At 39.7% G+C, this 12566-nt stretch overlaps 1 protein-coding gene across 1 annotated transcript in view; it reads right to left on the reverse strand.

Annotated features, from left to right (window-relative positions):
• Positions 1-508: 508 nt before the first annotated feature.
• CDYL2 (chromodomain Y like 2) overlaps positions 509-12566 on the reverse strand; it is a 52885-nt gene continuing 40827 nt past the window's right edge. The window contains exons 4-7 of the mRNA XM_072346795.1: positions 11959-12131; positions 7255-7465; positions 6380-6523; positions 509-4915 (exon numbers count right to left, since the gene is read on the reverse strand). Of these exons, the coding sequence (XP_072202896.1) occupies positions 4757-4915; positions 6380-6523; positions 7255-7465; positions 11959-12131 (687 nt within the window). The 3' untranslated portion in view covers positions 509-4756. The remainder of the gene's footprint in view (positions 4916-6379; positions 6524-7254; positions 7466-11958; positions 12132-12566) is intronic.

Below are 12566 nucleotides of genomic sequence, written 5' to 3' on the forward strand. Positions count from 1 at the left end.
CTCAGGGCTGTGTACAGGCAAACCAAGGGGTTCTGGGCTGGATCCAGGCCTCCCTTGCAGAAAGCACTTCAGAATCAAATCCTCTTCTCCGGGGCCAAAACGCTCTATGCAGCATCTGGTTTGGAGCAGAGATGTTTTAGGAGATGTGTACGTGGCATATAGTGGAATTGGTAATAGTGTAGGTGTCCTAGAAATGTACTTCTAGGTCAGTCCTTGGAGGTTTTCATGGGTTTCATCATGAAATGATAAATCGGGTTCATGGTGATGAATGATTGCGAGGATTGCTTATTGCAGCAGCTTCCACTGCCCTGGTTTGTGCCAGTAAAAATAGTTTTAAGTTTCATTGCTCTTTTAAGCAGCCTGCTGTATGCCTGCTTTGTTTGAAAAGGCAGAATTCCATGAATAGCTTTATCCTATCTAATAGAAGATCATGTATAATGTTGGTCTGTGGCTGCTGCTTACCATATTCATTCTGATTATGTAAAACTGGAAACCACTGCATTGAAATGAAGTTTCAATGTTTTTATTCAAAGCAGCTTCTCACAATGTATAAATACTGCATATTAACACACATGAAAAATACAACTTCTAAGGCACCCAGAAATGTGTCCATACACTAGTTACAGGACCATCAACAAATAAATTGTGTACAATTTGATCTAGACAGTCAATATTTGATATATCAGAAGATACAAGTCCCTCAGTACTGTACCAGTTTCAGAAAATATTTACAACACTGTGATATAGGGGTGCCTGTACCCTTATAATATTATAATATGTACTCATCATTACAAATATTAGAAACTGTTTTAGTCTGTTCCATGGCGTTCTGACAAAATAACTTAAGGGTCTAATTTGGGAAGTTCTACAATTAATTACTTGTGCAAGTTGTGAAAATAAATTTACATTGACATAATTTGTGAATTTTTGGTTCTTTGCTTCATCTCAGAGGTTTGGTAATAAGCCTTACCAATAGACATGCCATCCTAGCTGAACATCACTCCTTTCCCAATCGGTCAGTGGACACGTCTTTTTCCCCTTACACTTGACATAGATGAGAATGCAGTGTTTGTAGCAGAAAGAGACTATTTGATCTTCAGTACAAACGTCATGTGAGTTCATTGGCTGCGGAACTAACGCTTGGTTAGAATAATGCAGTTCTTTGGTCCTTTGTTTTTATGGAAGGCATAATATTTTTATTCTCTAAAAATTGAAGTCCTGTCTGTGAGTAAGGAAGCTAGTGAATGACTTTCAGTGTAGTATTTAAAGAAGCAGTAAAGAGATTTAATATGGCTTAAAACATACGGTTAATTGGGCGGACACAGATAACACATCTAGGATACCGAGTACCCAAATGTACTATGATTAAGATTGTCTATAAGTCTCTTATGTAAACTTCTTTAGTGTCTCCTAAAGAGTGGTGGCTTTAGCCAGATTTGACTTTTATAGACCCAGCCACACAAAGCCTGAGATTAAACTACTGTGGTTGGGAGCACAAATGCACGGTTTATATATAACAAAGCCCATGCTGACAAGTCCAAGTATGTTGTTCAAAGGAAACAACCCGTATTACCCTTTTCACAAGAAAAACTTAAGGCCCTGTACTCTGATTTGCCAACTTTCTTACAGCAATTAGTTGGGGAAGTCCTTAGTACTACATAAGCCATTATGTAGCTTTAAAGATTTCTTGTACCTAATGGTAAGGCTTATTCACAAATGCAATACATTTATAAATTACATTTAAAACTTTAAAGGCTGGCAAAATAATTAAAAAACAAAACAAAAAAACAAACCAACAAAACAAAACAAACCCCAAACAAAATTGTCTGTTCATCCCTAATGTTAAAAGAGCCTTTTTTTTTTCTAATTAAAAACTATTGGCACAAAACCATTATATTATAGATTAAAAGAACAGTTAATAGTAGTGAAAAAGATTGCCTAAAACGCATACCCTAACCTACCACAGAAATATAAAAGTTTATATTCTGAAAATATATACTGTATTAAAGTTTGTAAGCTTATTCATTTAAACAGAAATGTACTGAAATAGTAAACTGAGCAACACTTATCTACAGCAAAAATATACATGCAGGACAACACAAAATAAATTGCTTACCTTTAATATCTACAAATGCAAAACTGTAGATTTTTAAAGATTGTACAAAACAATTTACACGAGAATAAAATAACATACTTAACAACAAATTGCATTTATCATCTTAAATACTGTGAATATTAGTAAAGGTACCCAGACTAATATGTACAGTACATCGAAATGTCTGGATACCTCGTAAGGACAGAGCGAATCAATTCTGATCTTTAAATACTGGAAAAGAAGCTTTAGACATTATTATTATTCTTTTCTTGAAGGGAAAATAGATTTCACGAAAACTAGACTGTAACTGTATAGATATGAGCAATTAAAAATGTTAACTATGGTTAGCACTTGCTTGAATGGAAAAATAATTATAGAAAATGTATTTCAACTATTCCTTTGTCGTAAAAAAAGGTAAGCTGCGGCTATTTGAAAACTCAGATGAAATGATGCAGTTTAAAGGTCTAACAGCTTATCATTCTTCTTCGTTTGAAAATCTCATATAGAAAGCAGGCCTTCACATTGCCGAGCGATTCCTCTATACTTATCTACAAAAACCAAGCACAGTATCGAAATAAACTTCCTAATATCTTATTGACACGTGACTAGGAGTTATGGCTCTCTGGACGGGAGTAAAGGAAATAAAGGAAACTGAGGAATCGTGGTATTTTCATTGCTTATAGAAGGTTTATTATTTTGTTAAAGTTCTGTAGTCATCCCCTGGAGGCCTGATTGTGCAAACAAACACTTGTGAGTGCGAGTGGTTCTCACCTGGGTAACCCCTCATCTGGTGCAGTGCGGGTGTCTTCGTGCACAGACTGCACAGCAGGAGTTGTTGGTTTTGAGGGGATTTCTTGAAACATGAGAGCAGGCTTATTAGAAGCCTTGTCTTTTTAATGAAGAACTTCCACGAGAACATCTGCCTTTAGGGTGATCTTTTCCTTAAAACTCGGTGGTACAATTAGGCCATAGAAACAGTGCTTCTAATTAGTTGTGGAACACGAAATGTTATAGAAATGTGTTGAAGGGTTGTTGTAATCACCTGTTAGATGACTTTGCAAGGGCTTTGTGGAACCCTTTGTGGAAAGGCTGTGAGGGAGGAAACCTCCCAGCCTTGTTTGCAGAGGTTTAAACCATGAGCTCAAGGATGGAGAGCAAGTGCACAAACTGCAAAACAAAAATATGTGCAAAGCTGCTGCTTCAAGAGGCGGTAATTTGGGCACGCTAAAATGGCAGCTGGAGTCACAGAGCATGCTTGAGTCATTCCCATATTAATTGCCTTACTAGCAGGAAAGAAACGAGGTCGATCCAGTGTTCAGAAGTCAGTCAGTGTCGCTGAAAAGTACTAGGATCACATTCTGAAATAGCAGATCGGACTGTTGTTACGTGTGGACTGCTGTATGGATAGCCGTACATTCTGGGGGCCAGATGGTGGGGTGGCCAGATGTGGAGGGCCGGGAAAAGCAACCCGAAACTTCTCCCTCCGCTTAGCTCAATGCCTAGCACCTTGTATAAACTGTTGGCCCGCGCCCAAAGGCCTCCAGAGCAGAAATTATCTCACACCTGAGGAATCAGGCAACTAGACTAAGGCTCGTAAGGGTTTGCTTCCAGACTTCAGACCAACGAGGGATGTTTAAACCTGAAGAACAGTCAGGTGCCACGGAGCGGCACCGCTCACCCTGTCACTCACATCCGGCTAACAGGACTGTCGTAAACTTAAATAAAGCTTCTTGTTGGCAAGCCCTTCAGTGCTCCTCCAGAAGGCAGGAAGTGAAGAGGGTCTTAGGGGGGATCTCATTCAGAATCCACTATTTTTTTCCCCTCAACTGTGGCAAATGAATTTGTTCCATATATTTTTATACAATTTTACACGTACACGAGCGTGCACGTGGCTGTTTCCTTTAGTGCCCGCAGCATACTGTGTGTTTTCTATATATTCTTTGCTTTTTTTTTTACATAAGTTGCTGCTAAAAGTGTGTTCGCATTCCCACGTGATGCCATCAATTCAGTCAAGGGAAGTATGAAAATAAGATCTGTGATCAACAGGCAGCTGAATATGAACAAAAAATAAATAAGTTAAATAAATTCAACAAAGGAAAAAAAAAATCCGAGTAGTTTTGGTAAAACTAACTTTACATATTATACATATAAATTACCAGATTTTTCCATTACACTGTTAGAACTTAGCAAAGAGAAAAAAAATAAAAATTAAAGCATTTCAAAAGTGTGATGTTTGGGTCTACAAAATATTGCGCCAACCCGGTTCTTAGATGGAGCCCTCTGTGTCAGCCCAAATGCGTTGCAAGAGCAGGAACAAGTTAAGGAGGACAGACAAAAAAGATCCTTACAGATGGTGTGCCTTACTGGGCCTCAGTGGTGCTTCTCAGCACATGGAATGTACGTTTCTGTCTGGATGAGCACGTGAAAGATGCAGCCCTCTGTAGAGAATATGTGCACTGAAGAAGCCTGCCTATGTCTCGGTTACATGAAATCAAACCAGCTACAGGCAGGTGTAGCTCACAAGGAAATCGACACAACCATATGCAGTAGGATACACTGTCACAAACTCCTCAATGACGCATTGCCTCTGCTTTTCAAACACAGGTGATGTTTGACTCTGTTCACAACTGGAGCGTTTGCCGCCTACGTTAGGCTAAGACATCAGACTTCGTAAATCTTGTCTTGCAAGTAGCTGAATAATGAATCCAGTCCTTTGGAGGAACTCCACAGCTGTTTCAACATCTGACACTCTTTCTCATTCACATCTTCAAGTCCGGATTTCAGGAAGCTCCGCATGAGGCATTTGGACTCTTCCAATACCTAAAGCCAAAATATTATATTATATTATTATATTATTGAAGGTCTGCCATGAAGTATTAGCAGAAGGAGCTGAACGCTTTCCTTTGAAAATGGGACCCCTTGAGATTAAGGCGTTTTATGTAAAATAATCTTTAAGGCTTTAGAGGCTGGAAACCCAAATATGGATGTCCAACTTAAACAGCTGGTCCCCATGCATAATTTCATTACCAAAAGAGAAATGGATAGAAATGGGCCTCTACTGCACATACTTTGAAGTTTATTTTCTTCAATGCTTATATAAGTGAAATATTTAAGGACAGAAGGGTGTTAAGTGAAAAAGCACTCCCTGTCTGTGTTCTGGAGGTTAATTTGCCTAGCATAATATAAGCAGTCATCTGAAATAATATTTCTATAATTCAATGAAATGATGCTAATTGCAAATAGTGGGCCCTGCACTTACTTTCCCAGTGAACAAATATCCACAGTGAATTTGGATGAGCTCATCACGTTCACTATTTCTTTGGCTTCAGCCTGATTTGCATTGAGGATCTCAGGGAATGCATCTGTTCTTTGACTCTCATCCTTGTCCACAGGTTCACTCCAGCCTTTCCAGCAGGACTCAAGTGAGGATTTTACTGGCAGCCAGTAATGGTGAAGGAAGGAAGATTTCATAGCAAGGCCCAGTGTTTTTCTCGACTCATAATGCACGTTACATCAGCTTGATCAAATAAGCTTATGCTGCATTTGCAGGGTTTTCATTCTGAATGTCTTTGGTGAGATCTAATCTGTGCTTCATTTAATTAAAAACCTCCCGCGTCTCTACCTTCTCTTTTACAACAGATCGTTTACAAGGAACAGAGGGATGTTAAGACAGATTTAGGCACGGGAAGTACTAAAAGAAACTGCAGCAATGTGCACTCCTGTTAGTAGAGCTTTGCTGCAGCCTGTATCACTTCGTCATGATACTCAGTGACCAGACTGAGGTCAAATCCCTCTGTGTCTGAACCTCCTTCACAGTAGATGTTAGCTGGCACCATGCTGTACTGCACAGGACATTTTGCAGAATCAGGAGCTATGCAGGTGCAGAAAATAAGGCAGAGTCAGATGAAACGTAGGCCAGGACAATGCAAAAGGCAGATTTATTTTCTTACTGGCACAGCAGGGATTTCCTGGTATAGATGCACAGCTTTGGACTGCTCTGCCTTCATGAAAGAAACCTTTGCTGAAATTCTTTTTCAGAATCTGTGGCAGGGTGGTTCTAGTCATAGGCTGAATGTGGAGATGGGAAAGTGAAACAAACCTCCCTGCTCTGAAAAGTGGGAAACTCCACGAGTCTGCTGATCCCGATCCAGATTTTGTATTGCTAGACTGTTCTGCAGGCATGGCTGTGGAAGCTGAGGACCTGCTTTCTGATGCGATGAGCCTCGGGAGCACCCCTTACCTCTGCAAAGTGCCATTCAATCACAAAGTAGTGTGATTCCTTACCACTGCACTGCAGGATGCCATTTCCTTCACTCGGAGCATCACTTCTTGGCTAAATGTTGTTGGCCAAAATACTTGTGACACCAGTCCTCTGCTGCAGGCTTCTTGTGCAGTCAGCTTTCTCCCACAGAACAACATCTCGTTTGCCTGTGAAACCAAAAGATCAACTTGAGATCTTGGATGGTAATTCTCCTGATCTTGTTTTTCTTTTTCCCCCCCCATACTTGCCTGCTATTTTCAAAGTTAAGTTTACAAATGGTCTGCTGTATCTTTCCACATTGCAGAACACTTTAAAAGGAGTTTTGGCAGCTATTTAAGGATTGTGCAGGTGGCCAGAGCACAGCATGGGTTTCGCTTAGGAGAAATGTGCTGGCGTGAGTGATGAGTCTGTATTGCTGATTTTACAAGAGCAACTGTCAATAATGCAGTGTTAACGTGCCAAGAGTATGGAATACTTTGTGGGGCAAATTCTGCTTTGTTATCCTGCTAAAAATGAAGCAACTTCACTGGAATTACTGTGGAGCACCTTTAGAGCAGTAGAGAACAGCATCTAGCTGTGTTACTGCACAGTCCCCACACAACACAGACAAGAACTCTGCAACATCATTCTGCTGAAGCATTTCTTCTCTTTTCTACCATGATCTTGACAATCTTTTCCCACCCATGTAAGTCTTTCCTGAATTTCCTGCCTTTCCAGGCAGGCGGAATTGATTGAATTGATATAAGAAATTGGTGGGAATTAGATGAACTTTCCGTGGATTACATTTCTATTTATGACAGTTCAGGGAAAGTTGTTTTGTGGTTTACATTTTAAAGAGAGAAAAGAAGAGCATGACTCGAACAAAGGTTCTTCAGCAATACGAAGTGGAAAACCTTACCAGTGCAACACCCAGAATTTGTGGGAATGTGTATGATGAGCAGCCAGCTGGGGTGAGTCGGATTGTTGCATATGGTGTCTGAAACCATGCCTTCTCACTTGCCCAAACGATATCACATAGTGGTAAAATTGAAGCTCCTAACCCAAGAGCAGGGCCGTTGATAGCAACCACAATTGGCTTCTTAAATTGAATAAAAGCTTTTACAAAATCCCTAAAATAAAAAAAAATAAAAGAAAGGTCTTGAATACAGAAGCATCATTTAGAAAAAATCCCAAGCTTAAAAGTATTTAATCTGAAAACAAATCAGAACCACAGGTGAACTCAATAAATGCCATGGCCCAGTTTTATGAGATCAGAATTGAAAGATATTTTCTACTTCACGCACACAAATTTTATCTCCTATTTAATTATTTAATCTTTCATAGTTCCCAGGATATTAATAAGTTTTGCATGTGTTGTATATGAACTGAATAACTGGGATGCAGTGACTGTGATACGTTTTGCAGAATGGTTTGGTTAGGGTTAGTTGTGGGCCAGTAACTCACTTGTTGGTACACATCGTTGCTTCTCAGTTTGTTCCAGAATGGCTAGTATGGATTCTGATGATCTGGTTTGGCTAACTTGATATACATAATATAGTGTGAAAGATGGGAGGCTCATGTGTGTATTGTTGGGTATTTATGTTTTCAAAAAGTTCTCTTAAGATCTTATATGGAAGGTTTCTGCAAGTCCCATTACTGGGCTGGGAGACAGCAGCTGTTCATGGCACCCCAGATAGAAGAATAAGATCCACAAAGGGGAATCAGAGAGAGAGAAATAGACATTTTTGGGGAGGAGAAGAGTAAGGCCAAGAGTAATACCAAGTAGCTACCCTTTGCCCGCCTACAACTGAAAATGTGAGGGAATGGGATCTAACAGGGGAGTTGATGTAATTTGATTCAGTTGGGTGAATGAACTGGAACACGTTAGATTCTGTGCAATGAGGAGATATTTTAAATAAGTTGCCTTCGAAGAACTGTGGAATGACATCTGTTGAATAGAATAACCTATACACTATTTAGGGGGATAAAAAGAGTATAATTGCAGACAGATTATGGGCTCTACCAGCCCGTGTACAGCAGTTTGTGAAGGCAAATCAGATGCTCAATTACTTGAGAAAAGAGACATACATGAATGAAGCTGAAAACAAGAGAGGTGATTCTGTTCCAGCCCCGGGTACTTATTAGATCCACAGTGCATTATTGCTGACTGATTGTAGGAAAGAACGTTGCATTTTGTCAGATGTGCCTTGCAGTGAGTTGCAGTTCTCTCACTGAGGTCATGAAGACCTTGACTTGTGCATCTGAGAACAGGAGGTGTGACTTCCAGGTTAGAGTCCCGATTTGGCAGGCAGTAAAAAACATGCTGAAGGTAAGTGTTTTGTTGGAGTGAAGTGCAAGGGCAATGGCTGTATTTTAAATGGAAACTGTGAGTCTGAAGTCACTCAGTATTGTGGTGCTCAAAGAATGAGGCTGTCTAGTAAAGAGTTCTTTCTGGACTGTGAGAAGGCATGGGAATAAAACAGAAGATCAGAAGAAAGACAAATAGAGTGAAATAAGGAATGCTGTTTTTCTGTGTTCAAAATAATTTCATTCAGGAGGATGGCAGAGCTAAGGAGAGCTGTGGTTCATTTTTGTTTGCAGAAACAGTGCTGTTCCTTTGTCTCATCATAGCTTGTTTATGGTCTTGTTTATGCTTGGGTAATGACTGGAGGTTGCTGCACCTGATTAATTCCAGAATTTTGTGAACCTTCATAGTCAGCTTTGCAAATAGGGCTGAGTACACTTCGGAAACTGGGATGTGATGATAGGCAGAAATAAACAGTGTGGATAAGTAATGGCAGCTGATCTGACGACCGCATGGAAGCAGAAGAAAACTTGTGGAAAGAAGGAAGCGTGTGGTACAAGGGGGACCTGAAAGTGAATATGGAAGAACAGCTGGTAGTGTGGGGAGGAAATGGTAGATGATGGGTAGCAGAAACAAAGCAGAGTGCATTCGTGAAGGGAAAGGGATGAAGGAAATGTGAAGTCTTCACATAAGTGAACAAGGAAGGAAGGATTGGAGATGATAGGAAAACAGTGAAGCAGAACATTGAGAAGACATTCAGACTCTGTCACAGAGGCAGGCTGAGCAACAGTATGGCACAACAGGAGGGCATGGAGTGGAAGGCTAAAATATTAGAAGGGGGAACAAATGCCTGAATTTGGTCTACAGAAGCTGCAGTGTCCAGTGCCCCACTTGTCTGTGCTTGCTGCTTTGCATGCTGCATGTTTCAGTGAGTTCTCTGTCCCCAGAGCCTGGCATGTTCCCATGTCTCCAAACCACATATCCACACATGTAGTTGCAGGGCTGGAAGATCCTTCTTTCAATTCAAGGCAGTCTTTGAAAAGAACCGAAAGATGTAATTCTTGTTTGACAGCAGAAGTGGGGTTTGAAGCCAGGAATAAGTATCACATAAAGAAGGTTTTTGCTTTTGCTAGAGGAGATCTGGAAAGCAGACCATCAGGCATACTCTGGGATAATTCGGTGTTGTTGCATTGTTGTAGTTAGAACTCAGAGGGACATCAAAGGCTGTAAAGAAGTTAGGCAAGAAAAGTCATTCTTCCGTTTCTTCTGACTGCAGACAGAACTTTAGGTGTCAGGTCACAGTGATGCCTGACTGGTGGTGCAACAAGGGAGGCTGCTGCTGGAAATGCATTCCTGCAAGTCTTGTGGGTGCGCAGGGCTCGCTGGCCATGCATGCGTGCTGCAGCACAGTCCGTCTGTCTACCTTGCCCTTGCTTCAGGTGTGCAGTGCCAGGCATGTCTGGCTGGTGCTGTATGCAGAGAAGCTACAGTCTTGACATGAGCTGAAAGCTCAAAGGCTACGGATGAGGACAGGGCCCAAATAAATCACTCATGTGAGATGAGATCTGGTGCGTATTTAAACCTTAGTTTTAATTTGCGATCAGTACATGAGATCTGTAGTTTAGCAAGTGGAAACACATGGTAATGAGGATTTTAATTTGATTTTGCTAGAAGCGTACCGGTCTAATTTGATGTAGAGCAGTGGAGGCAGAGATGCATTAATGTGTTTGAGGACATCATAACCACTGAGAAAGCAAAGTGTACATTTGTACTCCTCTGATTATGGTATATTTTCCATGAGTTCAGTCCTTTGTTCGTAGAAAGCACAGAGAGTGCTGAATGGAAAAAGTAGTGCATTGTTTCCAGAGGTACAATAAAAATCTGTTTCCAGTGGGCTCGAAGCTGACATTCTTGATGAGGAGAAGAGCATTGTACGAGTACTTCCAGAGCAGTTGGTGAGCCCAAGGGTAGAAAAACAGCCTTGCAGTTTGGATTATGGTCGTTAAGATGTAGAACTGGTAGTATGCCTGTATATTAAATGTGTGCAGATAAATGTGTACGTATATAACAATACCTATCTACACAGTATTTGCATAAATATGATTAAATTTGTCTGTTTTCAGGGAGTGCGAGTGTGTCTGTGCTATCGGACAAGAAGAGCAACTTTCTTCCCTCTAGTTGTTTTTTGGGTTTTCTTTTCCTTTGCTTCGCATTGAAAGAAATCCCTTCAAAGAGATTTTGTTGTTAAGGCGTCACTGAGTGATATTCAGGCATAGAGTCTTAAAAACTGGTTGTGATTTATCATATTTTAAGAAGTACATTTTAATTCTTTCAGAACATTGGCTACTTTGAGACTTTCAGAAGTATTAAATTGAGAATCCAAACTGATCTGCATTAGTTGTAACCAAGACAGTCGGCAGTTAACGCGTCATGCAACAACTGCACTTAATCTTGTGTTACACATCCCAAATACAGGTCTGTTGTAAAACAAACACTTAAGAATTCCTTCACAGAATTGTAGGAATCTGCTGCTTAAAATCATAAAGCTCTCAGAATTACAGTATTTGTAGGGAGTAAAAAATGAAAGGACCAAACCCTCCGCTGGTATAGACTGGTGGAACACCATTGACTTCAGTGGAGTAATGTTGGTTTATACTGGAGGATCTGCCAAATCTGTACAACGAATACCTTGAGGATAATGTAAGTCGTTGGTGATGTATTGTGCAGATTGATTTGTAGACTGCATGTCATAAGCTCCGAATTTCTATTGAGGTAATGTGATATGTATATAAGGAAAGTCACATTTTAGTGATGAAAATAAAGCTACATTTGCGTATATATTAAGTCATTTAAGAAAAAGAATGGAGACCCTTCTAATAAGGTTCTGAAATACAGTGGAATACTGTTGTTTCAACAGCATATGACTAAGCCATGGATTCCCATTTGTACTGAAATTCATTAAAATGACGAACATTAAAACAAGTAAAATATCTGCCTTTCAGGAACCACTTTACAAAATGAAGCAATAGTTAATTTGGAAAAACAGCAACAAAGTTGTATTTAAATTTGGAGGATGAATTTGAAGTATTAAATACAGAGAAGTGGAATAAAATAAATCCCTATGGATAGTTAGCACTGGAATAAGTGTGCTTTCTTTTGTAATAAGCAAAGGTCCAAGGTTTTCACTAAACAAATTTGCAGGACTATAATTAGAATGCAATCAACACTTATATATACAACATTTTTGGACCTGATATATATCTTTATAATCACACACTGCATTTCATAATTTAGAGATCATAGGTAAGCTTGGGTCACCTTATAGCTTCTGCAATCCTAGTGCTTTCCTTTCTTCTGTCATTGGATAACCTGCCAATTAAATATGAGTAATCTAGGCCACTACAGAATACACTTCCCACTGCGCTGAGAAGTAAGAGTTTACTGTCATCAGCTGATGCATTGCACAATGCTCTCCGAACTTCCTTCATGATCTGTGGATAAAGAAAAGTAAACAATTCGACATGCATGCCGTTGCAATATCATTTCCCTACTTTTACAAACCTTATTGATTTTGAGAGACTTAAATTTTGGGCACTATTAATACTTACATCCATTATATATATATATATATATATATTTGCATAATTTTAATAGAATGATAACACTGAGAGTTTACAAAATATTTGATCTTTGGAAGTGCTTTGTAGACGCTGACTAATTCAAAGAGTTTTGAGGATTTGGCTACTCTCTGCTTGTCCTGTGGGAAATTGAAGCTAACTTCCAGTATTTGATTGCAATTTAATAATTTCAAATATCACTTTTCTTTTGTTTTCATAGTTAATATTCAGTGAACATCACCGTATCCTCTGTAACACGATTACCACAACAACAGCCTATAAACCTCACCCAGTTGTAAATAAGACCTG

Source organism: Excalfactoria chinensis, chromosome 11, assembly GCF_039878825.1.
Source record: "Excalfactoria chinensis isolate bCotChi1 chromosome 11, bCotChi1.hap2, whole genome shotgun sequence".
NCBI classification, from domain to species: Eukaryota; Metazoa; Chordata; class Aves; order Galliformes; family Phasianidae; genus Excalfactoria; species Excalfactoria chinensis.